Raw genomic sequence first — 22054 nt, forward strand, 5'->3', positions numbered from 1 at the left:
CTGGGACCAGGACCCCCATGTACGTCCCTCCTTTTCGTGCATCCTGGAACAGCTGTCAGCCATTGAGGAGGCGGTAATGGCCACCATGCCCCAGGACTCTTTCCACAGCATGCAGGATGACTGGCGCGTGGAGATTCAGGAAATGTTTGATGAGCTTAGGACCAAAGAGAAGGTAGGACAGAGTGCAGTTAATTTTAACTTGTCTCACTGGGGTTAAAAATCAGACACAGACTATTTAGGTGTTGCTTGTGTCTGCTTTGTTTCACGCACATCGAGTGGAAGTTGGAGAGCTGGAGTTTTTTTGTAACCTCCATTCAGCTGCCTTTATTTTTCTCACGATAGATGTAGCCTAATGTACGTATTAGGATTTGGTCAAACCAGTCTGGCTTTGCTTTTGCAAACTTACGTAATTGGTTACTTTCAGTGTAAAAATTTATGGTGCATTTAACAAAACATTCTATTAATGCCGAGGTGCTTTACCCTTTGTTAAAACCCTAATCTGCTTCCTGTGTAAGTCTCCCATCCCTGGCTTAAAGTGGCGGGGGGGTTAATTAGTGTTTGTGAAACAGTAAGATCAGCACACCGAGCTGTGGGACCAGTTGGTGAACTTAAAACTGTACTTCTACTTTTATGTGTTCCAAGATATTTATTTACACAGTGTAAATAAATCACAGCTCCTTCATCCACCACCAGACTTTACGACACCACAATCAATAAATGAAGCACTGTGATGATTCTGTTCTCATCACATCACTACCATCATTCTGTGCTACTCGTTTGGCTTTCTGTCACATAATATTCGAGACCAACTTTTAACTGAACTTGTTTATCCTGCCACACAGTATTTGATAACTTTATTTGTAAGCTCCATCAGGTTGGATGGGGAGCATCTGTGCACAGCCATTTTCAGATCTTTCCAGAGATGTTTAGTCAGATTCAGGTCTGGGTGGATCACTTAAGGACATTCACAGAGTTGTCCTGAAGCCAGTTCTTTGATATCTTGACTATGTGCCTAGGGTCATTATCCTGCTGAAAGATGAACCGTCGCCCCAGTCTGAGGTCAAGAGCACTCTGGAACAGGTTTTCATCCAGGTTTTCTCTGCACATTGCTGCATTCATCATTCGCTCAATCCTGACTAGTCTCCCAGTTCCTGCTGTTGAAAACATCTCCACAGTGTGATGGTGCCACCACCATGCTTCACTGTAGGAATGGTGCCTGGTTTCCTCCAAACATGGCTCTTGTTCAATCTTTGTCTCATCAGACCAGAGAATTTTGTTTCTCATGGTCTTCAGGTGCCTTTTGACAAACTCCAGGCAGGCTGCCTTGTGTCCAAGGAGTAGCTTCCGTCTGGACACTCTATCATATGGGCCTGATTGCTGTATTGCTACAGAGATGGTTATCCTTCTGGAAGCTTCTCCTCTCTCCACAGAGGAATGCTGGAGCTCTGACAGAGTGACCATTGAGGTCTTGGTCACCTGCCTGAGAAGGTCCTGCTCCACCGATAACTCAGAGTAGATGGGCGTCCAGCTCTTGGAAGAGTCCTGGTGGATCCTAACATCTCCCATTTACAGATGATAGGGGCCACTGTGCTCATTGGGACCTTCAAAGCAGCAGAAATGTTTCTGTACCCTTCCCCAGATTTGTGCCTCAAAACAATCCTGTCTTGGAGGTCTACAGACAATTTCTTTGACCTCATGATTAGCTTGTGCTCTGACTTGCACTGTCAACTGTGGGACCTTATATGTAGACAGGTGTGTGCCTTTCTAAATCATGTCCAGTCAATTAAATTTACCCCAGGTGGACTCCAATTAAGCTGTAGAAACATCTCAAGGATGATCAGTAGAAACAGGATGCACCTGAGCTCAGTTTTGAGCTTCATGACAAAGGCTGTGAATACTTATGTATGAATACTTATTTTTATTGTATACTTATGCTTACTAGCCATAACTTTATTTTACAACAAGTCTACAGACTAGGCAGATCTATATTTCAATCTCTTTCAGTAGGAACATTTAGGTTTCAGGCACTAACTCCTATAATATTATGTTGTTATTATAGTTCTTGTATATGTTGTTTACAGCCCTGTTTGTGTAAATGTCATTTATGTATGTGCTGTCTATATTCTTGAGCCACGTGGGTGAGTAGGGAAAGTTCCCTTGGGATAAAAAAGCTTTTAAATCTACCATCCCTGGTTCAAGACCAGGCACCTAGGTGGCTCTGTCCCTTCCTCTTTCTTCCTCTCTGTTTTTTTTTTTTTATATTTAGGAGTATCTTAGTATACACTGGTAGAGTTCTACCTTAGATTTGTAATGTATAATATAAGATATACCTTACTGAGCTTTCATGTGAGTTCTTGGATTTTTTATTTTTAATAAATTTGTAAAAATAAAAAAAAAAATAAAAACTTTTATTCATTGTGTTTGTGGGTATTTTGTGTAGAATTTTGAGTAAAAAAATGCATTTCATCCATTTTGGAATAAGGCTGTAACATAACAAAATGTGGAAAATGTGAAGCACTGTGAATACTTTCCAGATGCACTGTACATCAGTTTGAAGAAGTAAGCAGCCAAAGAAAGCAGGAGGAGAGCGCTATGAATACTTTCTGGATGCACTGTATTAGTTTAATTCCCACTTGCAATTTCCATATCTTGTGCAAGTACTTTGAGTGCTGATAATTTCCTAGTGCAAAAAGGCAGCTACTGTTTTGCCAGTTAAGTTTTCATGCTTTATTATATATTTGTTTTTTAATTGATATTTAAAGTGCCGTATAATAATAATAATAATAATAATTATTATTATTATTATTATTATTACTATCATCAGCATCATCATGACTATTATTACATTAGACCCCAATGACTCACTTATTCATTATAATTGTTTCTTTCACACTTTAAATAGATAATCTTTATAATCAGACAAGTGCAGTGCAAAACCGTCCTTAAATTCTCATTATTAAAACTTACAATATTTTCTCTTTATTTTTTTAAAAACTTCCATAGGGCTGAAAAGTAAGCTAAGTCATGTTTTCCACATAAAAAATTGTAGCGTTCCCATTTATATCAATATCTTATGACTTAAGGTACATAAACAGAACATAAAGCAAGAAAAGGAGAAGAAACGTAGTCTTGAGTATTAGCAAACAATTCTCCTTTGAGGTTTCACTGTAGAATTAGCAGCTGTTGTCAGCAGATTTTCTGTAAACATCTCACGGTGATCTGTGTCGAGGTGTGTGGCTAAAGGGGCTCAACTGTAATGCTGCTTTGTAAAAGTCATCCAGTGCGGATTATTATTCCTCAACTGAGAGCAATTAAAGAGAAAATAGAGGGATAGACAAGGGAATGAGTTATGAGAAGGGAGAAACCTCTGTCTGTCTGAAGAAACATCGTCATTTCTTGAAACATAATTAATAAATGAAGGAATTGTCCAATTCATGACTCTTTTTTTACTGTTTTGTTTTGATGAGAAATAAATTAATAATGTCAACTTTTTCTTCTCCACTCAGCAGTTATTTATCTCTTACAACCACAACTAGCAATCACTTAAATTATTGAATATCATACAAATTTTCCAGTTGATCCAGTAGTGTATGAACACTGTGAATTGATGAGGAGACTTGAAATTTGAAATGAATCGTTTTAGATTTGTGTTTACTATGAAGAAAAACAAGCAGCTTGTGGTCGTGTCGGCTGCAATTTAGTTTTATTGCAACAAATTGATATTGATGTACGAGGTCTATTAGAAAAGTATCCGACCTTATTATTTTTTTCAAAAACCATATGGATTTGAATCGCGTGTGATTACATCAGACATGCTTGAATCCTCGTGGGCATGCGAGAGTTTTTTCACGCCTGTCGGTTACATCATTCGCCTGTGGGCAGTCTTTGAATGAGGAGTCGCTCACCCTCTCGTCGTTTTTTTCATTGTTTAGGAATGGCTCAGAGACTGCTGCTTTGTTTGATCAAAATTTTTTCAAAACTGTAAGACACAACTGAGTGGACACCATTCGATAAATTCAGCTGGTTTTCGGTAAAAATTTTAACGGCTGATGAGAGATTTTGGTTTTAAGTGTTGCTTTAAGGACGGCCCACGGTGCCTGACGGCGATCTGTGCTTCGAGGCGGCAGCGTCTCGCCGTTTCAAGTTGAAAACTTCCACATTTCAGGCTCTGTTGACCCAGTAAGTCGTCAGAGAACAGAGAACTTTCAGAAGAAGTCGGCATGAGGAGTTTATTCGGACATTCCATTGTTAACGGACATTTTGTAATGAAAGAACGTGCGGGCAGAGTCGCATGTCGGGCTGGACCCGACCGCGGGGGGTCGCGACAGGAAAAACACCTCCGTTGGAAACCTTAACGGGCAAGTTGGAACATGCCCAAGCTGTTAAACAATTTCTCAGTTACCGCCTGAATTTTACAAATGGTTTTCAACACGGAGGTGTTTTTCCTGTCGCGGCGCACACAGTCGTTTCCGTGACGACTCGGCGAATTTGCGCGCACGTCTTCCATTAAAAAATGTCCTTAAACAGTGGAATGTCCGCATAAAGTCCTCATGCCGGCCTGTTCTGAATCTTCTCTGTTCTCTCACGACGTCCTGGGTGAATTAAGCCTTAAATTAGGATGTTTTCAGGTCGAAACAGGCTGACGACGGCGCCTGGAAGCGCTGCAGGACGTCCCGCTCTGTGGGAAGTCCTTACACCGACAGAAACACCCCATAATCTCTCATCAGCCGTTAAACGTTTCACTGAAAACCAGCTTAATTTCTCGAATAGTATCCACTCGGATATTCCTCACAGGTCCAGAAAAAATTTTGATAAAGCAACGCGTGCCGTCTGGAGCAGCGTGTGAAACAAAGGAATTCAGCCGAGAGGGCGGGACCACATCTCACTCAAGGCCTGCCCACAAGGAAATGATGTCACCGACGCGTGAAAAAACTCACGCATGCGCACCAGGGTTCAAGCATGATTGGTGGAATCGCACTTCATTCAAATCCATATAGTTAAAAAAATAAATAAAAGGGTCAGTTTATTGTCTAATAGACCTCGTATTAAATTATGTAAATGTAGTACTTAATTCTACTTTTAATGGTGGCATTAATTTCCTTATGAATGTTTTTTTTAAAAGAAGACAGTCTAAGGTCTCTACAGTATAACAGCTGTTGCTGCATTGAAGATAAAATGCATTTACTGTGAAGCACATTTAGGAAAATATGTCATTTGTAGCTTTACACATTTTTCTTGTTGCATGCAGCAGTGAAACACAAGGCAACAGAAATCTGAACCACAGCAGCTCTTATCTCACTCCCATTGTTTTCTAGGTTTAAAGTGTACTTTCTGAGTGATTTCAAGGGAGGTGGATTTAGCTGGAATTTTAACTCGAAAACAAAGAAAAAAGGGGTATTGCAGCTATTTTGGGAGTGAAGACAGGTCAGGTCTGCGAGCATGTTCTGACGCCGCACCGAGTTCTGGAGAGCAACCACTCAGGCACCCAGGACAGGCTCCTCCTCACTTCATGAAATTTATGATCTCTCTACTGCAGCCAGGTGAAAATTAGGCATACTCATGGCCTTTTCCAGTTGTTTGGGTCCTCAACACATAGAAAAACACCAAATGCCTAAATTGTAGTTAATGCTCCTATTCATTTGGTATAAAATTATTCCAGCGGTACCCAAGGATTCTCTGAAGAGACCTAGTAACAAAGACATCCGATTGTTGCCTTAAGTCACTGGTTCTTAACCAAGTCTCACAACCATACAGTAAGACAGGAAGCACCAGGACTCTTAAGAACTGGACCTTTGTTCTCCTGCAAAGATGTCATCATATGAAAATACCTCTGTCTCAGTGCCTTATGACTCATAAGTTCTTCCCAGGCATCTCTCCTCCGCAAATACTGAGGAACTACAGAGACGAATATCACTGCTGAGATAAGTGACTTGGTCTTCAGTTTCAACACTTTAACACCACATAGAGATACGTGTCTGATGGATGACCCCAGAAAGTCAGTGAAAGTCTGAATATCAGTCTTGATCCAGGACACTCGCTCCTCACTCTGCTTTTCAAGGTCTGCATTCAGGGCGTCCATTGATTCTGCAATGATCACAAGATTGTCCATGAAGTGAAGTCAAGGTAGGTATGTAGTACTTTGATTCATCTGTGAGCAGGTCAGTGGTCACTAGACCACAGATGGTGAGCCACCTGATCACAGATTCTTTGAACATTTCTTCCTTGTCTACTCTCAGGTCCAACATAATGCAGAATATATTGATGCTTTTAACAGCACTACAGAAAACTTACTGAAAACACTACTAATACACATTTTGGCTTCTGTGTGGATTTTCCTGTTATGGGAGAGAGCTGGATGTGTAACATTAAAGAAATAACTATTTGACATGTTCCCACAATTTTTGTATTGCATGAAGGTTATGATCCAAGTCGAATTATTGCTCCTAAGTACTTTTCTCTGTTTTTATGACACTGTCCGACTGTCTGAATTAGGTATAAGAAACACAGACATAAGAATAAACCTCATTTCTTCTCATTCTTGACAAGTATATGAGTTTATTCCAGTCATGTTTAATGGATGGACTTCGACCTCCAGCAGAAATCTTTTGTTTCTTCTTCTCCAGTCCTGTTAGTGCCACGACAGCTATGCAGTCAGTCTCCGTCCCAGTTTCTCTCTCCTCATACATGAAACTTTTCTCCTGCTTCTCCCAGGAGCTACGTTCTAGGGAAGAGGAGCTGACTCGAGCTGCCCTCCAGCAGAAGTCTCAGGAGGAGCTGCTGAAGCGGCGGGAGCAGCAGCTGGCCGAGCGGGAAATCAACGTGTTGGAGAGGGAACTGAACATCCTTATTTTCCAGCTCAATAAAGACAAGCCCAATGTTAAGAAGAGGAAAGGCAAATTCAAACGTTCTCGCTTGAAATTGAAGGACGGAAACCGCATCAGCCTGCCATCAGGTGAGTTTCAACAACCAACCTGACTGACTGGCAAAGTTCAAGGTCAAAAATCAAAAGGTAGGAAAAGGAATGTATAAATTATGAAGGGTCATGGTCTAATATGTATTTTCAAATGCATTTGTCATGAAATATCATGGCGGACTTTCCTTTTCTCAAATTTGGCCTTGAACCATAGATAGTAGGACAGATTTGGAGGCGTTTGCTGGTGCATGTGCTGCATCCACCTCATGAATGGCAATCAGCCAGTCAGATCTGTGGTTTGACCTTATCTCATGATCTTAACCATCTGCTGTAGCCAGGTGTTAACTTGGCCCAGTCATGTGTGCTGGATCACACTTGGGAAAACACGCCACATGACCATAGTGTTGCAGATGAAGCGTGCAGTCAGGTTTGTCCTTATTTGACAAAGTAGCACACTATCAAAAGGTTGCAGTTAACATACTGCTGGAGCCCTTGTGTTTGACCTTTGTTTGTGCATTTCTCCAGTGGAGCACAGTGCTGTGCTACATGAAAATGAACACAGACCAAGGACAGAAGGGCTTAAAACACAATGAGAGCCAAACTAGGGAAACATCTTTGGTTAACCGTCAAGGAAACAAGTGGCCAACAGACTTAGAATAGCAAGATTTACAGCCGCACAAGCACGAGACTCCTAATGCTCAGAGTGAGGATGAAAAGGACGATGGACAAATATATTAAAGAGTGAAATAAATATAAAGAACCCTAAAACAATCATTGATATAGACGTATTCCAGTATAAAGTCAATGGGGTCATAAATAACTCCACTCTGTCATGTTAGTCCCTAAAATAGCTTGGTTGCTTAAGGGTTAAACAGCTAATAAACAGAATAAGGTAAGAGGTTGCAAAAGCCATGGCAACCAAGGAAAACAAACACAAATGTGTGAAACCCATGTTTGATACATTCATAAATATAGTTTGGTTCAAGGTACCAAGATCATATTTTGTGCACTTAGTAATTAAAATGTCTTTTTTCCAGTCATAACTGGTGTTTTTTAAAGTAGACTTTGTCATCCGTAGACAATATGCACTTAAACCATCTGTTCCCTCTATTTTTACTCCCTTTCTGATGAATAGCTTTTTTTTTGTTTTATTATTTTACTTGTGTCTTTTAAATGTGTATTTGAATCTTTTAATTTACTCACTCATTTTAATTTTGATTTTGAACTGTTTTTGTGTGGGGCGCCTTGAGGCAACCTTTGTTGTGATTTGGCACGTTATAAATTGAATAACCCCCCCCCCATTTTTAATCTCATAAATCAGAAATGTTCATTTCTTTCAGACATGCACCCAATTGATAAGAAAGTGTTATAACATGAGCATTATATTTAAAAATTTGAAAGATAAAGATATAGTGGGTTCAAAAATTTTGACAGAATATTTTTAATAGATTTCAGCAAGCGTTAACTTAGCAAATATGCAGCTGTAAGACAACCATTTCAAAAGTTAAAGACATTATTAGTGTAGAACAGTCCTGGCAACTTTCAAGCATGTAGCATGAATACTTCAAAAATCACAACTTGTGGAACTTTGCAGTTTTTTACTTGACTCACTAAAGGCAGAACAGGTCTAGGAATTGTTTGACTCCCTGTATACATTTTGCACTTTATAGACTTCCAGCACAAGATCACCGTGCAGGCGTCGCCTTCCATGGACAAGAGGCGGAGCCTACACAGCACCAGCTCCTCTCCTCCCAGCAGTCCCACGCTCATCCCTCGACTCCGAGCCATTCAGCGTAAGCTCTGTTTTTCCTGATCCAAGTTGTCCTTTTCTGTTTGGCCTCTGCGTCAGTAATCTGTCGACTCTGTACCTGGTTAAGTGCACTTTTTGGTCAAGTCAAATCTGCTAATCCGCAAATACAATTCAGAAGAAATGAAATCAACTTAGTGTGAATGTATTTAGGAACGCCATCATAACAGTGTTACATATAGTGATCGGGCGGTGTGAAGAGACCCCACACAGGCACTCAGCCAGTTGTTTGATCAGTTCAATAATGTTGTTAGTCACGTATCAACATCCAGCAGTCGCTGCTGCAAATTCCTGTTGAGCGTTAGGACATGCCGACCTCTGACATCCCCTCACTCTGCTCGTCACTTTTGTTATGATTAGTCCTGTTGGGGGTTTATTGATACACATCAAGATTTTACAGACATGTGGTGTAAGTATAGGTTTTTAAATCTAACCCCAAATGTTGTAGGTTTGACTTGGATTAATTTCATGCAGAGTTAAGTACAGCTTATGCACCATTTGCAACAGTTTACGACAAGTTTACTCATTTAGCTCTGCAGTGCGGGGATCACATTCATGCAAGTGTCAAGGTGGCTTTACTGGTCTCCTTGTACGTTCCCTCTGCCTTTGAGAACTGCCTACTACAGATGGGTTAACCTTGAAGTATTCTATCATATGTATGAGTTGTTCAGTGACATGAGCAGTGGTGGGCACAGTTCCGCTAACTGCTAATTAGTGAAGCTAACTTTTTTGTTAGCGGGTTAGCTTCTCAGCTAATTTTGAAAACCATCAGTGGACCACTTAGCTTCTGCTAAATTTAGTTTCAGTCTGCTAAAAAAACATTTCTGGCGTAGTGACTAAAACATAACAGTCAGAATCATATATTTTAGTAGCTACCTCTTACGTGTTTTGCAATAGTCACATGGCTGTGAGCTCAGTTCTCCCCCAGCAGAAGTGACCGGAGCGGGGTGGCTGCTGTTATCCCAGAGGGGGGGAAAAATCGTTTACTTTCAGCATGCAAAAAGACAGTGTGGAGGAGACATGAAACACAACACACTTTTCACTCATGGTTTTACTCATAAAACAACTAATTCTGGACAGTTTATAGATATTAACGGTGCCTCTGTCATTTTGACAGAGAGAAAATATCACACATATGACATATCTTTTAAAGGAATATGCTAAATTCTAAAAGCATTTAATCCTCAGAATTATGTTACTTGTGGACAAATAATGTATCCTCAAAAGACAATATAAAGTCTTCAAAAAATAAATTTAAATGAAAAAGGAAAAAATGCTCTTTAGGAGAACATGGTAATACCCCTTAATAGTAATAAGCAGGTTTTGAGAATAAATGAAAACACTTTAATAAAATAAAAAAGTAGCAATCTGAAGTCGCTGAGCTGAGACAAAAAAAAATCTACAGTGAACAAAGGAATGACTCCATGTTTGTGAAAGGCGGGTCTGAACCGAAAAGCAGTGAGCCCTGATTTTAAAGTGCCGGCTGATCAGACTGTCTGGAGGTTTGTGTAATGAAGCAAAACTAAACACAGTGACACATGTTACGTTCTGACCTTGGAGCACTAAGGAGACATGGGGCAGAAGATCCAAAAAGTCTGCAGGAGCACTTCTGACGTTTCTGTGTAATGCAGCTGTGTTCTGGGACACAACGGTTGTCTGTGTGCCCACACTCACATCCACTTCATTCACAGTCACTCAGGATGAGAGCAACCGCACGTGGGGCCGCAGCTCCCTCTTCAGGCCAGAGGAGTTTGATGACATGAAGAAAGGAATCAAGAAGAAGGGACGAACCTGGGGTCCCGGTTCAGTACAGAGCAAAGAGAGGCCCAGCGCTGCTGAGAGGTACAAATACACACACAGACAAACCCAACACAGAAAACCTAATACTGAATTAGGTTTTTACTTTAAGATTAACTGAACCTTGATTTTATTTATTTATTTTTTAATAATAATTATAATTCTCCCGTGAGACCTTTTTGGCACCTTTTTTTTTTTTTAATACACTGAGTGGAAATCCATTGTGAAACTTCAATATTTCCAAAAATCACAGGCTGTTTGTATTTTGTAGACACTGGCAGTGTTGTTACTACTTGACTGACTGCAGTCAACACTGCCGTCTTGTGTCCTCAGTTAGAAACACAGACGATGCCTCCGTCAGCAGGTGTGTCATTGAATTTAACTGCAGCTGAAAACCAAAATACTTTGTTCTCTTAGGGAAAGTGAGCCCATGACACCGTCACAGAGAGCTTTAATTTCCACAGCGTGCTCAGTTAGCACGTGTAGCACCACAAGACTTGTTGACATCACTCAGCCCATCCTGGCAACTGGTCAACTTTTGACCGGATGGAACCGACACACTCTACAAACAGTACAATAGGAATTCTGTTTTGCCAAGTGGACATTACGAGTTTAGTCAAGTCTAGGAGTATGCTATGGTGCCGCTTGTCGCCGATTCCAGTGTGCCACAGAATTGCACGGATGGCAACCATCCTAGTAGACAACTAACTCGTCCTCGCCTCTCAAAAGTAACCATCTCTCCATAAACTCATCTCAGGCATCTATCGATCTCAAGACGCCCAAGACCCAGACATTAAAGTCACTGCCGAGATAAGAGAATATCTCTAAAACTTTAACACTTTCACCACATAGATACATTTCTCATGGCCAAGTTCAGGAAGCCGGTAAAAGCCTGGATCTTAGTGTTGATCCTTGACAGTCACAAACCTCGAAACTCTGATTCTTCATTTAGCTTCTCAAATGCTGTGATCAGGGAATCCATTGATTCTGTGAAGATCACAGCATCATCCACAAAATCAAGGTCAATAAACCTTTCTTTGTCAACAAAAGCACCCAATCCGCTGATTTCTACAACGATACCCAAGCCCCAGTTTATGCAAGCATCGAAGTGTCGAGCCAGAGCACATCCCTGATGAGCCAGTTATCATTTTTTTCCCAAATAATTAGAGGATGATCAAAACAAGTTTGTATTAAAATACTACCCTAGCCATGTAACAAATATATGTATGTATTTGAGTATCAGATTGTACGAGTGTCCGCCATCTACTCAGTCCAACTTCTGATGCTTTCATACTAGTCCGTTGTTGTCATGGTGTTTGGCTGATGGGAGTAGAGTTCTTCAGTGTTTGATCTGTGCTCGTACCTCCTTCTTCAGAGTGCGTCCTCTCTCTGACGGCAGTAACCCCTGGTCCACCAGCCTGGTGAAGTCCCAAAAGTCTGTTCCTCTGGCTGCCCTATTTTCTGAACAAGGTGAGTTGTTCTTCTTTGTCTTTCGGCTGTTCCCGTTAGGGGTCGCCACAGCAGATCAATCGTTTCCATCTCACCCTGTCCTCTGTATCTTCCTCTGTCACACCAACCACCTGCATGTCCTCTCTCAGCACATCCATGAACCTCCTCTTTGGTCTCCCTCTTCTCCTCCTGCCTGGTGGCTCCATCCTCAGCATCCTTCTCCCTATATACCCTGGGTCCCTCCTCTGCACATGTCCAAACCATCTCAATCTCGCCTCTCTGACTTTGTCTCCAAACCGTCCCACCTGAGCTGTCCCTCTGATATGTTCATTCCTAATCTTGTCCATTCTTGTCACTCCCAAAGAGAATCTCAACATCTTCAGCTCTGCCACCTCCAGCTTTGCTTCCTGTCTTTTTGTTAGTGTCACTGTCTCTAAACCATACAACATAGCTGGTCTCACTACTGTTTTGTAAACTTTCGCCTTCACTCTTGCTGATATTCTTTGGTCACAAATCACTCCTGCCACCTTTCTCCACCTACTCCACCCTGCCTGCACTCTCTTCTTCACCTCTCTACCACACTCTCCATTACTTTGAACAGTTGACCCCAAATATTTAAACTCATCTACTTTCACCACTTCTACTCCTTGTAACTGCACTATTCCACTGGGCTCCCTCTCATTCACACACATGTACTCAGTCTTGCTTCTACTGACTTTCATTCCCCTTCTCTCCAAAGCATATCTCCACTTCTCCAGACTAGACTCAACTTGCTCTCTACTCTCACTACAGATCACAATGTCATCTGCAAACATCATAGTCCATGGGGTCTTATCTCATCTGTCAACCTGTCCATCACCACTGCAAACAAGAAAGGACTCAGAGCTGATCCTTGGTGTAATCCCACCTCCACCTTGAATGAGTCTGTCATTCTGACTGCGCATCTCACCGCTGTCACACTATTCTTGTACATGTCCTGCACTACCCTAACGTACTTCTCTGCCACTCCAGACTTCCTCATACAATGCCACAACTCTTCTCTTGGCACCCTATCATAAGCTTTTTCTAAGTCCACAAACACACAATGTAACTCTTTCTGTCCTTCTCTGTACTTTTCCAACAGTATTCTCAGAGCAAACATTGCATCTGTAGTGCTCTTTCTCGGCATGAAACCATATTGCTGCTCACAGATCTTCACCTGTTTCTAAGCCTAGCTTCTACTACTCTTTCCCATAACTTCATGCTGTGGCTGATCAGCTTTATGCCTCTGTAGTTACTGCAGCTCTGCACATCACCCTTGTTCTTGAAAATAGGAACCAGCACACTTCGTCTCCACTCCTCAGGCATCCTCTCACTTTCCAAGATTTATTAAACAATCTGGTTAGAAACTCTACTGCCATCTCTCCTAGACATTTCCATGCCTCCATTGGAATGTCATCTGGACCAACTGCCTTTCCACTCTTCATCCTCTTCATAGCAGCCCTCACTTCGTCCTTGCTAATCTCTTTTACTTCCTGATTTACTCTCATCACATAATCCAGCCTTTTCTCTCGCTCATTTTCTTTATTCATCAACTCTTCAAAATATTCCCTCCACCTTCTCAGCACACACTCCTCACTTGTCAGCACATTACCATGTGCATTTTTTACCACCCTAACCTGCTGCACATCCTTTCCAGCTCTGTCCCTTTGTCTGGCCAATCGGTACAAGTCCTTTTCTCCTTCCTTACTATTCAACTTCTTGTACAGCTCGCAATATGCCTTTTCCTTTGCTTTTGCCACTTCTCTTTTCGCCTTACGCCGCATCTCCTTGTACTCCTGTCTACTTTCTTCATCTCTCCGACTATCCCAAAACTTTTTCGCCAACCTCTTTCTCCTTATGCTTTCCTGGACCTCTTCATTCCACCACCAAGTCTCTTTGTCTTCCTTCCACTGTCCAGATGTCATACCCAGTACTGCCCTAGCTGTCTCCCTCACCACATCTGCAGTACTTTTCCAGTTGTCCAAAATTGCTTCCCCTCCAACTAGTGCTTCTCTCACCTGCTTGCTAAATTTCACACAACAGTCTTCCTCCTTCAGCTTCCACCATCTGATCCTTTGTTGAGCTCTCACTCTCTTCTTCTTCTTTACCTCTAAAGTCATCCTACAAACAACCATCCTATGCTGTCTAGTGACACTCTCTCCTGCTACCACCTTACAGTCTGATTTCTTTTAGCTTGCATCTCCTATAAAGAATGTAGTCCACGTGTGTGCACCTTCCTCCACTCTTATGTTACCCTGTGCTCCTCCCTTTTCTTAAAGTAGGTATTCACCACAGCCATTTCCATCCTTTTTGCAAAATCAAGTACCATCTGTCCTTCCCCATTCCTATCCTTGATACCATATCTACCCATTACTTCCTCATCACCTCTGTTCCCTTCACCAACATGCCCATTGAAGTCTGCTCCTATCACCACTCTTTCATGCTTGGGCACACTCTCCACCACCTCATCTAACACACTCCAGAAATCTTCTTTCTCCTTCATCTCACAACCTACCTGTGGGGCATATGCACTAATGATATTCATCATCACCCCTTCAATTTCCAACTTCACACTCATCACCCTGTCAGACACTCGCTTAACCTCCAACACACTTTTAACATACTCTTCCTTTAAAATGACCCCAACACCATTTCTCTTCCTGTCCTCACCATGGTACAACAACTTGTACCCACCGCCGATGCTCCTGCTCTTACTTCCCTTCCACTTGGTCTCTTGCACACACAATATGTCTACCTTTCTCCTCTCCATCATATCAGCCAGCTCTCTCCCTTTACCAGTCATACTACCAACATTCAAAGTCCCCACTCTCATTTCCACCCTTCTAGTTTTCTTCTTCTCCCGCTGTTCGTGGCAACGTTTTCCTCCTCTCTTCGTCGTCTTCGCCCAGCAGTAGCCCAATTTCCACCGGCACCCTGTTGGGCAATAGCACCGGTGGCGGACGTTGTTAACCCGGGCCGCGACCGATCCGGTATGGGAATTCGATTCTGAGTCTGCATAGTTGGGTTGGCTTGTTTTACCGCCGGATGCCCTTCCTGACGCAACCCTCCTCATTTATCTGGGCTTGGGACCGGCACTCAGAATGTACTGGCTGCACACCCCATGTGGCTGAGTTACAAGGTGAGTTGTTTAAAAGTTGAAATTCTTTACTTTTTCTGTGTGAAGTCAACATCAGGTGTGTTTGATAATGGCGTTAATGTTGTGCACTCATAATTAAGGTTTTTGGTTGCAGAATACGTGCCGAGTTCTGGTTTCATGTGCAGCAGCAGAGCGTGCAGGATGGGATAGTTGCAGCCTTGAATGTTTGACCTCTGTGTCTCTTCACAGCAGGGTCCAGTAAAGATGAGACGTTCTCACAGGAATGTCCTGACAGCAGCATCAAACCAAAGCAGCTGAAGTTCCCCAACCAAGTCTACATCGATCTACCTCTGTGGAGGGACGAGCAGCAGCAGCCGCAGAGCCCCAGCGGAGAGGCTGGGGTCGGCGCACTGGGTCACAGTGGCCCCGCAGAAAGTCAGGAGGACCCTTACACCACCACATCCACCTCGTCCACCTCCACCACCCCACAGCTGACCCCCACCAACAGCCTGAAGCGGATCTCAGCTCGCCGCAAGACTGACTCTGTGCTTTACGGCTGTGGCTCCTTGCTGGCTTCAGTCGCTCTGGGCTATGACCTGAGGGAGGCGCTGAAGAACGCAGCCCCCACTGATGATTGTGAAACCCAGCGAGAGGAGAAAGAGAAGAAGAAGAAGGATGGACTGTTTCAGCGTGCAACCAGGTTCCGCCGCAGCACGTCACCACCGAACAGTCGGTCCCGCAAAGATGAGACCTTGTCAAACAACACCTCCAACCAAATGGTCAATCTTATTTCCATGGCAGCAATTACTGAGTGCAACTCCACCAAGTGTCTCCTGCAGCCAGAGCTGGAGGTGTCAGACAGTAAACCCGGAAGGAGGAGCTTGTATCTGTCAGTCATAACGAGCTATCCAAGGAAGTTATCAGGACTACTGCTGAACCCCAGAACCAGACCCTGGTACAAGCCAAAAGCCAGGTCGCAGAACAAGGCAACCATATTACTGGAGGACATGTACGCAAGAAGAAATACGCCGCCAATCACAGCAGTGAGTAAATGACTTGTAGTGCTTGTATTTTAGAAAGTGTTTAAAGTTTAAAAATGTGTCTCCTGTTTCCAGCCAATGGTCCAGTCACACCTCAGAAGAAACAGGACAAAGAGAGAAATGGTTCAGCAGAAGAGGCCCGCTCCAGACAACGACCCGTATCGTTCCGGGCCAAACCTCACACCTGGGCCCTGCTGAGAGGACGCAACAAAAGTTACTCTCTGGGCCGTTACTCTGGAGAGAAGACGGCGCAAAACCTGAACATGGTGCTGTCCTCAGAGGTGGGGGTGGGCTGCTCCCTGCTGGACATGGACACAGAGGGCCAGAAACGTGACTGCACCGTGCCGTTGTGCCGCATTCAAAGCTCCCCGACACGGCCCTCCATCTTTGTACTGGAGAAAGACTTCCTGTCCTAGGATCCTGCACAGCGGTGCCGTAGTTCATCTCGAGCATTCCAGAACTTCAGGCATTGCATTTATCTTAAATTTACTGGCGGGCTGAGCACCAAACTGCCTTTTTTTAAAAGCTCTCTGTATTAGAACCCAGTCTTGTGTTTGTTCCAGAACATAGTGAGTCAGTGTTCTAGAGCACAAGTCTGTAACTTTTAGACTACACTGGTGTTGGAGTTTGGGAACATGCATCCAACTTTTCAATTGTGGTTTCCTGTTTTCCCACCAAAAAATGCTGTGGTGCTGGAACTAGTTCCATTTGGTTTCTGTGGCACCAAGGTTCCATCTAACGAGCCAGCCTGATTTCTGATTTGTACTGGAACCATTGTGCCGCTGTTGATGGAATTGATGAGATTTTCTTGGCACTGATTCTACTCATCAGTCCGCAGCTGTTTTCCTTGTTGCTAAATGCAGAGTTGGACATTGCATTTGACGTCATAACGGATACATTTTTGCAACTTGGAACTGTCAGAAAAACATGGCGACAGTTCCGATGGGCTGAAAGATTCCTTGTTCCTCATCCCTATATCTCACTGTCGTAGAAATTATGGGAAACCCACTGATTAAGGTTTCACGGAGAATAAGCCACACCCACTCATGATGTCATCACAGCTTTTGAGGGAAGTGCTGCTACATTTTGGGACAGTTTTGAGAACACTTCCGAAATAAGATCGCAAACGAGGAAGGAGCGTGTTCAGAAATGACAGAAACACCACCTGAGTTCTTATGCGCTGCCTCATCTCATCACAGAACGTTCCCGGACTCATGGCAGGATGCTCGGCTTCCACCTTCTCCCTGGTGCACTCTTTCTCGTGTCACGGCTAAATATCAACAGAAGCTGCCGTTTTTTTTTGTTTGTTTTGGCAACACAAACCCTCACCTTTTTATTTATATATATATTTTTATAGATAATTTAATGTGATGAGACTTGACCCACCTTAGCAACCAGCAGGACATACATTCTGTGTCAGTTTCCAAGTCCTCCTACACGTTTAGATTTTTGACTTGAGAATCATGCATGTAGCCTTAAAACAACGGCAGTGGGGGATGATTATGCCTTGTTTGTAAATATTTGTTTTTATCCATTATGGGTTTAAATGTTGATTTCTTTTGTATTTGCATCGATGAGGTTTTGTGTTTGTGTTAGACGTCAGTAATGCTGCAGTATAGTATTTGTCCTCACGGGACGCAACATGTCCCAGAATTCCCCAAACGTTAGTCGAAAAACCACTGGAAACCAAACACACGTAATTTTTGGAGTTAAAGGTCCTGATTAAATGTTCGGTAGTCACATTGCACAGAATGTGATCATACTACCGTTGTGAGAGTATTATAGTAAATATTCTACAAACTGTCTGCAGATTGGCAATCTCATGTTCATGTTCGTAATCCTCTGACAAGATGAATGGATTGCAGTGAGAGGAGTACACAGTTCAGGAGTGACAGTATGAAGATATGAGTGTAACACAATTTAAGTAGTAATTATGTTTTTAGAGTTTATGCATATAGAAACTCCTTTGAAGCTCATTTGATTTGGACACATTTTCTCACAGATTTCACCCTCTTGACATAATCAAGTTTAATTTGACATATTGTTAAGTACACTTTATTTTTTTACCGGTGCCACTGAAGGCAGCACTGGTTTGGGAACTACTTGATTATGTGCCTCCGTTGATGTGCACGTGCTAGCTTGAAAAAGACTTGGTCAATTCAGTAAGACCTTGGACAAGTTTGATGTTGGTTGTATTTTAATTCTACTTATGGCCACCAGAGGGCAAAGTCTCTGAAATCTGGTGTCCGCAATATCCTAAAAAATATGAAACGTGCTACATATGGTCACCTCACTAAAAGCTGGGACAAGTTCAACATCAGGTGCATTTGTCTAATTGTTGCCACCAGGAGGCTGAGTCTCAGAAACCTCGTGTAGGCTATAACTTGAAAAAGACTTTGCATATCAAGGAGAATCTTTGTACACAGTCACCTCATAAAATCTTGGACAAGCTTGACATTGGGTACATTTCAGTTGTAATTTCGTCCTCCAGGGGGACAGTGTCTGATATGTTGCGTATGCAAGAATTCATCATGATCTTTGTTTTGTGATCAAATTTCACACAGCCATTCCCAAACCTAAAAAAGCTGGGGCACACTCTGAAATCTGAAAACCATCTGGTGCCCACCCAAACTTTTGACCCCAGTTTTTAACACCATGAGATGAGTAGGTTTGTGTTATTACATCTACATACATATTTGAAATAAATATTTAGATTTTTTATTTTATTACAAAATTGAAAATCAGTAGCTCTTTTTAAAATCACCTCTCAAGGCTCAGTTGGAGTACCTTCACCCCCCACTAGGGGGGCTGAGACCCACACTTTGCAGTAGAGTGTGCTTTGCTCTTTGGCAGCACACTGGTGTAAACAGCTCATGAACTTCCAAAAGAGAAGGTTCCTGGGTAAAGGCCACATGTGTCCTATTCTCCCTGTACATCTGGAATTGTGTTAGTAAGGGAATCCAGCATGGGGGGGGATTTTTACTCCCCTTAACCAAATCTTTACTGATGAAGCTTGTGACAATCCAGAGACATTTGTCATCAGAATTAGACTCTTCTGATGTGTCCCCGTGTTTGGCCACATAGGGTTAATAAATCTACTTCACACACAAAGGTCACTCCCGGCTGTGTACGTATGAACGGATAATTACACTTGAATAAAACTCAGAAGTGTTGGTTGACATTTTATCACTTCGGTTCCTGCCCGACATTTAGAATGATGTCCCACTTTTGTAGAACAGTGGGGCTCCTGGTGTAAATATAATTTAGGTTCTTGATGTGTACGATATCACTGCCACGTCTTAAGATTGTTTAGAATGTGAACAATCGCGTGTTTGACGTCGAACCAGCTCCAACTTTCCTGATTTGGCCAGATGCAGTTAGCTCCTGGGTTTTACTGCAAAAATTAAGAGCTGATACGCGTTATGGTGCATTCAGGCGCCTCACTGTGGGACCAAATTTTGGTGACCAACTCACTAAACGTGAGCACCTGCTGCTGTGGAGTTTTATATTGAAAATGACTATGTGAAAAGCTTCAGGGGGAAAAAAAAAACCCCTCATATGTACTGTGAAAGGGGTCATACTGTGCAAAATCAGCTTTTAAAATTTAAAGTGTAATTTATTCACCCGTGACCCGATTCCCGATAAGCAGTTGAAGATGTATGTATTCATCTAGACCCCCACCCCCCCTTTTTTTTTTAAACTCCACCCACTAAAATAAAGGGTCTGGATCAAAGCACACTTTGCCATCTTGGTGTAAATCAGACCAATCTCAGCTCTCATTGGCAGAGCACAACTATGTTACCATGGTGACAGTTGCCATGCAAGCCTGGTGATGTTAAAGAAGAGAAAGTTGTTTTACGGGTGGTGAAAGCGAAACTCCATCAACAAGTACCATATGATTTAAAACGAAAACTCGAACAATTTGTCACGTAATAACTCACCACTTTCTGCATCACCCTCTAATGGTCACAGTTGGGAGAACCGTGTCACCCGTTTGTCCTCCCGTGGAGGATGTCTCACAGATTGGGGTTAGTCTAGTTTTGTGTTAAACATCCTGAAAAGTTACACATCTTGTTTCTATATGTAGAAACATCGCTGCAAAGTTTAATCCTTAAATGTTTTATAGATTTCTGTGATTTGCCAAATAGAGGATTGTACCAGTATTTTTTGTTTTTGTGGCAGACCGTTTACACGAGACACCCGCTGACCCAGATTATCTTGCTGAGAAGCTGTATAGTATGACCTCTTTAAATTGGACACTGAATCTTTCTTGATCGCATCAAGCTTCAACTACTGTTTCATTGAACGGTTGTTTTTTTTTTAACAGTATTGGTTATTTCACATGATTCATCAAAAAGTTTCAAGTTTATTTTGAATAAAGTCTAAATCAAAACAAATGTCTGTTTTAAGGGTGAAAAAAAGTATTTTAAACTCCCTGAAAAGTGTTTCAAACACCCACAAGACAATGAAGCACTGCAAATGTTAAGTATTTTATTCATACTGTGTGATACAATTAATAAGTCTTGCACAAAAAAGGAAAATAATTTTGCATGTTAAAGGCTTCATCCTACTGCACCATGATGCATTTTAACACTTTTATTTTCTAAAGCACAGCTAAAGAGAGAAATACCTGAATTAATGCAGTTACATTATTCAAGGATTTGGGATTATTAGAGTTGCTACAGTATGAAAAGTTCAAATCGGTCTGAATGTAAACTGCATCATGTGTGGCGTGTTGTGGACGCATTTCGGCTGCAGCCGTCGAGGTAGAAGACGAATAATGAAGATTGATGCAAATCTTCTCATTCGGCCATTCGGAGTCCAGTCTACTGCAAAAAGAAAAAAAGTGAATGCAGGGCAGAAAACTGTTACACTGACCTAAAAATAGTGGAGATAAGTCGAGTCCCACAGGAGAGAAACTCTCCCATGGGAGGTTCACGTTCCTGTCCAACTCTCTTGTGCGACAGCTGATACTTCTTGTTTTTGTGATCTTTTGTGAGCACAGCGAGGTCGCCGGCCACTCACACGTGACTCGTCTGCATGTGGACAAGTCACCTCTTGTGGTTTTTTTTTTTTTTTGTCTCAGGGTCCAATCGTGTGAAGCGCCTTCAGGCACCATTGTTGTGATTTGGCATTATACAAATAAATTTAATTGACGTTGATATTCGTACCTGTGTGCCATCGCATTTCTTTGAGCTGCGATTGCTGCTCCGTCCCTGCAGGGGCAGAATGGTCTGAGCCTGGATGCAGTACCTGGACCCGCGCCTCAGGGTCATTGTCCTGGAGCAACACTCCAGCTTAAACACTTCCTAAAGTGGAGGTGAGATGAGACGATGCATTTGTGTTTCTGCAGCAGTATTTTACCAGTTCTCCATGCAGCCTTCATGAGTCAGTGTTTAATGATACACTTTACAACACTATCATTTTCACACAAACACGACATTTCTCAGAGTTTATAACTAATATTTTCCAGCAGGGGTCATGAACTCTGCTCCTGGATGTTTTCCATGTCTGCCTGCTGCAACCAGAACAGAGTCACCAAGTCTGGTGTTTCCGGGCTCTTGATTGGCTGACTTGGAGCAGGGAGAGTTTCAACACAATGCAGGGTAGGTGACCGTCAGGAGCAGGGTGGGTGACCCCTGTCCCTACAGCACCCAAATGAAGGTAGCACACCTCTGTGCAATCTCACTTAAATGTCAAATTATTTGAAGTGGTATCAGTTGAATAATCGCCTTATGTCAAAGTTGACTTCCTCTTGCAAACAAATAGTAAGTACAAGGGTGCAAACGCCTTACTATAATATCTAAATCATCACTTTCCAGTGTTATTAGCTAATATCCACAGTTTCTTCAAAAATAGTCCTGTCAATGTCTGTTTTGGTGGCGTTCATCCTTGACCCAAAATACATAAGCACACCAGATGGTAAACGC

General features: G+C 42.4%; 2 protein-coding genes across 3 annotated transcripts in view; one reads left to right on the forward strand and one right to left on the reverse strand.

Moving 5' to 3' along the window:
- On the forward strand, positions 1-20511 carry LOC117523298 (mitogen-activated protein kinase kinase kinase 21-like). Of its 2 annotated transcripts, none has more exons than XM_034184788.1 (7): positions 1-172; positions 6712-6952; positions 8584-8706; positions 10412-10562; positions 11893-11987; positions 15334-16127; positions 16200-20511. In XM_034184788.1, exons 1-7 carry the CDS (start codon positions 77-79, stop codon positions 16320-16322), a joined length of 1623 nt encoding a protein of 540 aa, XP_034040679.1. In that variant the 5' UTR covers positions 1-76; the 3' UTR covers positions 16323-20511. The 2 variants fall into 2 exon arrangements, with proteins under 2 accessions (XP_034040679.1, XP_034040680.1); XM_034184789.1 differs by having other exon boundaries at positions 15337-16127.
- il22ra2 (interleukin 22 receptor, alpha 2) overlaps positions 20288-22054 on the reverse strand; it is a 9852-nt gene continuing 8085 nt past the window's right edge. The window contains 2 exon segments of the mRNA XM_034184790.1: positions 20288-20953; positions 21296-21433. Coding sequence (XP_034040681.1) covers positions 20951-20953; positions 21296-21433 — 141 coding nt within the window. The 3' untranslated portion in view covers positions 20288-20950.

This window comes from Thalassophryne amazonica, chromosome 13 (assembly GCF_902500255.1).
Source record: "Thalassophryne amazonica chromosome 13, fThaAma1.1, whole genome shotgun sequence".
NCBI classification, from domain to species: Eukaryota; Metazoa; Chordata; class Actinopteri; order Batrachoidiformes; family Batrachoididae; genus Thalassophryne; species Thalassophryne amazonica.

Excerpts from the sequence above, each read along its gene's own strand:
- LOC117523298 (XM_034184788.1), top strand. The coding sequence starts at position 77 with ATGGCCACCATGCCCCAGGACTCTTTCCACAGCATGCAGGATGACTGG. Across the intron at positions 173-6,711 it reads AGCTTAGGACCAAAGAGAAG|GAGCTACGTTCTAGGGAAGA; the intron begins GTAGGACAGAGT and ends TGCTTCTCCCAG. Across the intron at positions 16,128-16,199 it reads ATACGCCGCCAATCACAGCA|CCAATGGTCCAGTCACACCT; the intron begins GTGAGTAAATGA and ends TCCTGTTTCCAG.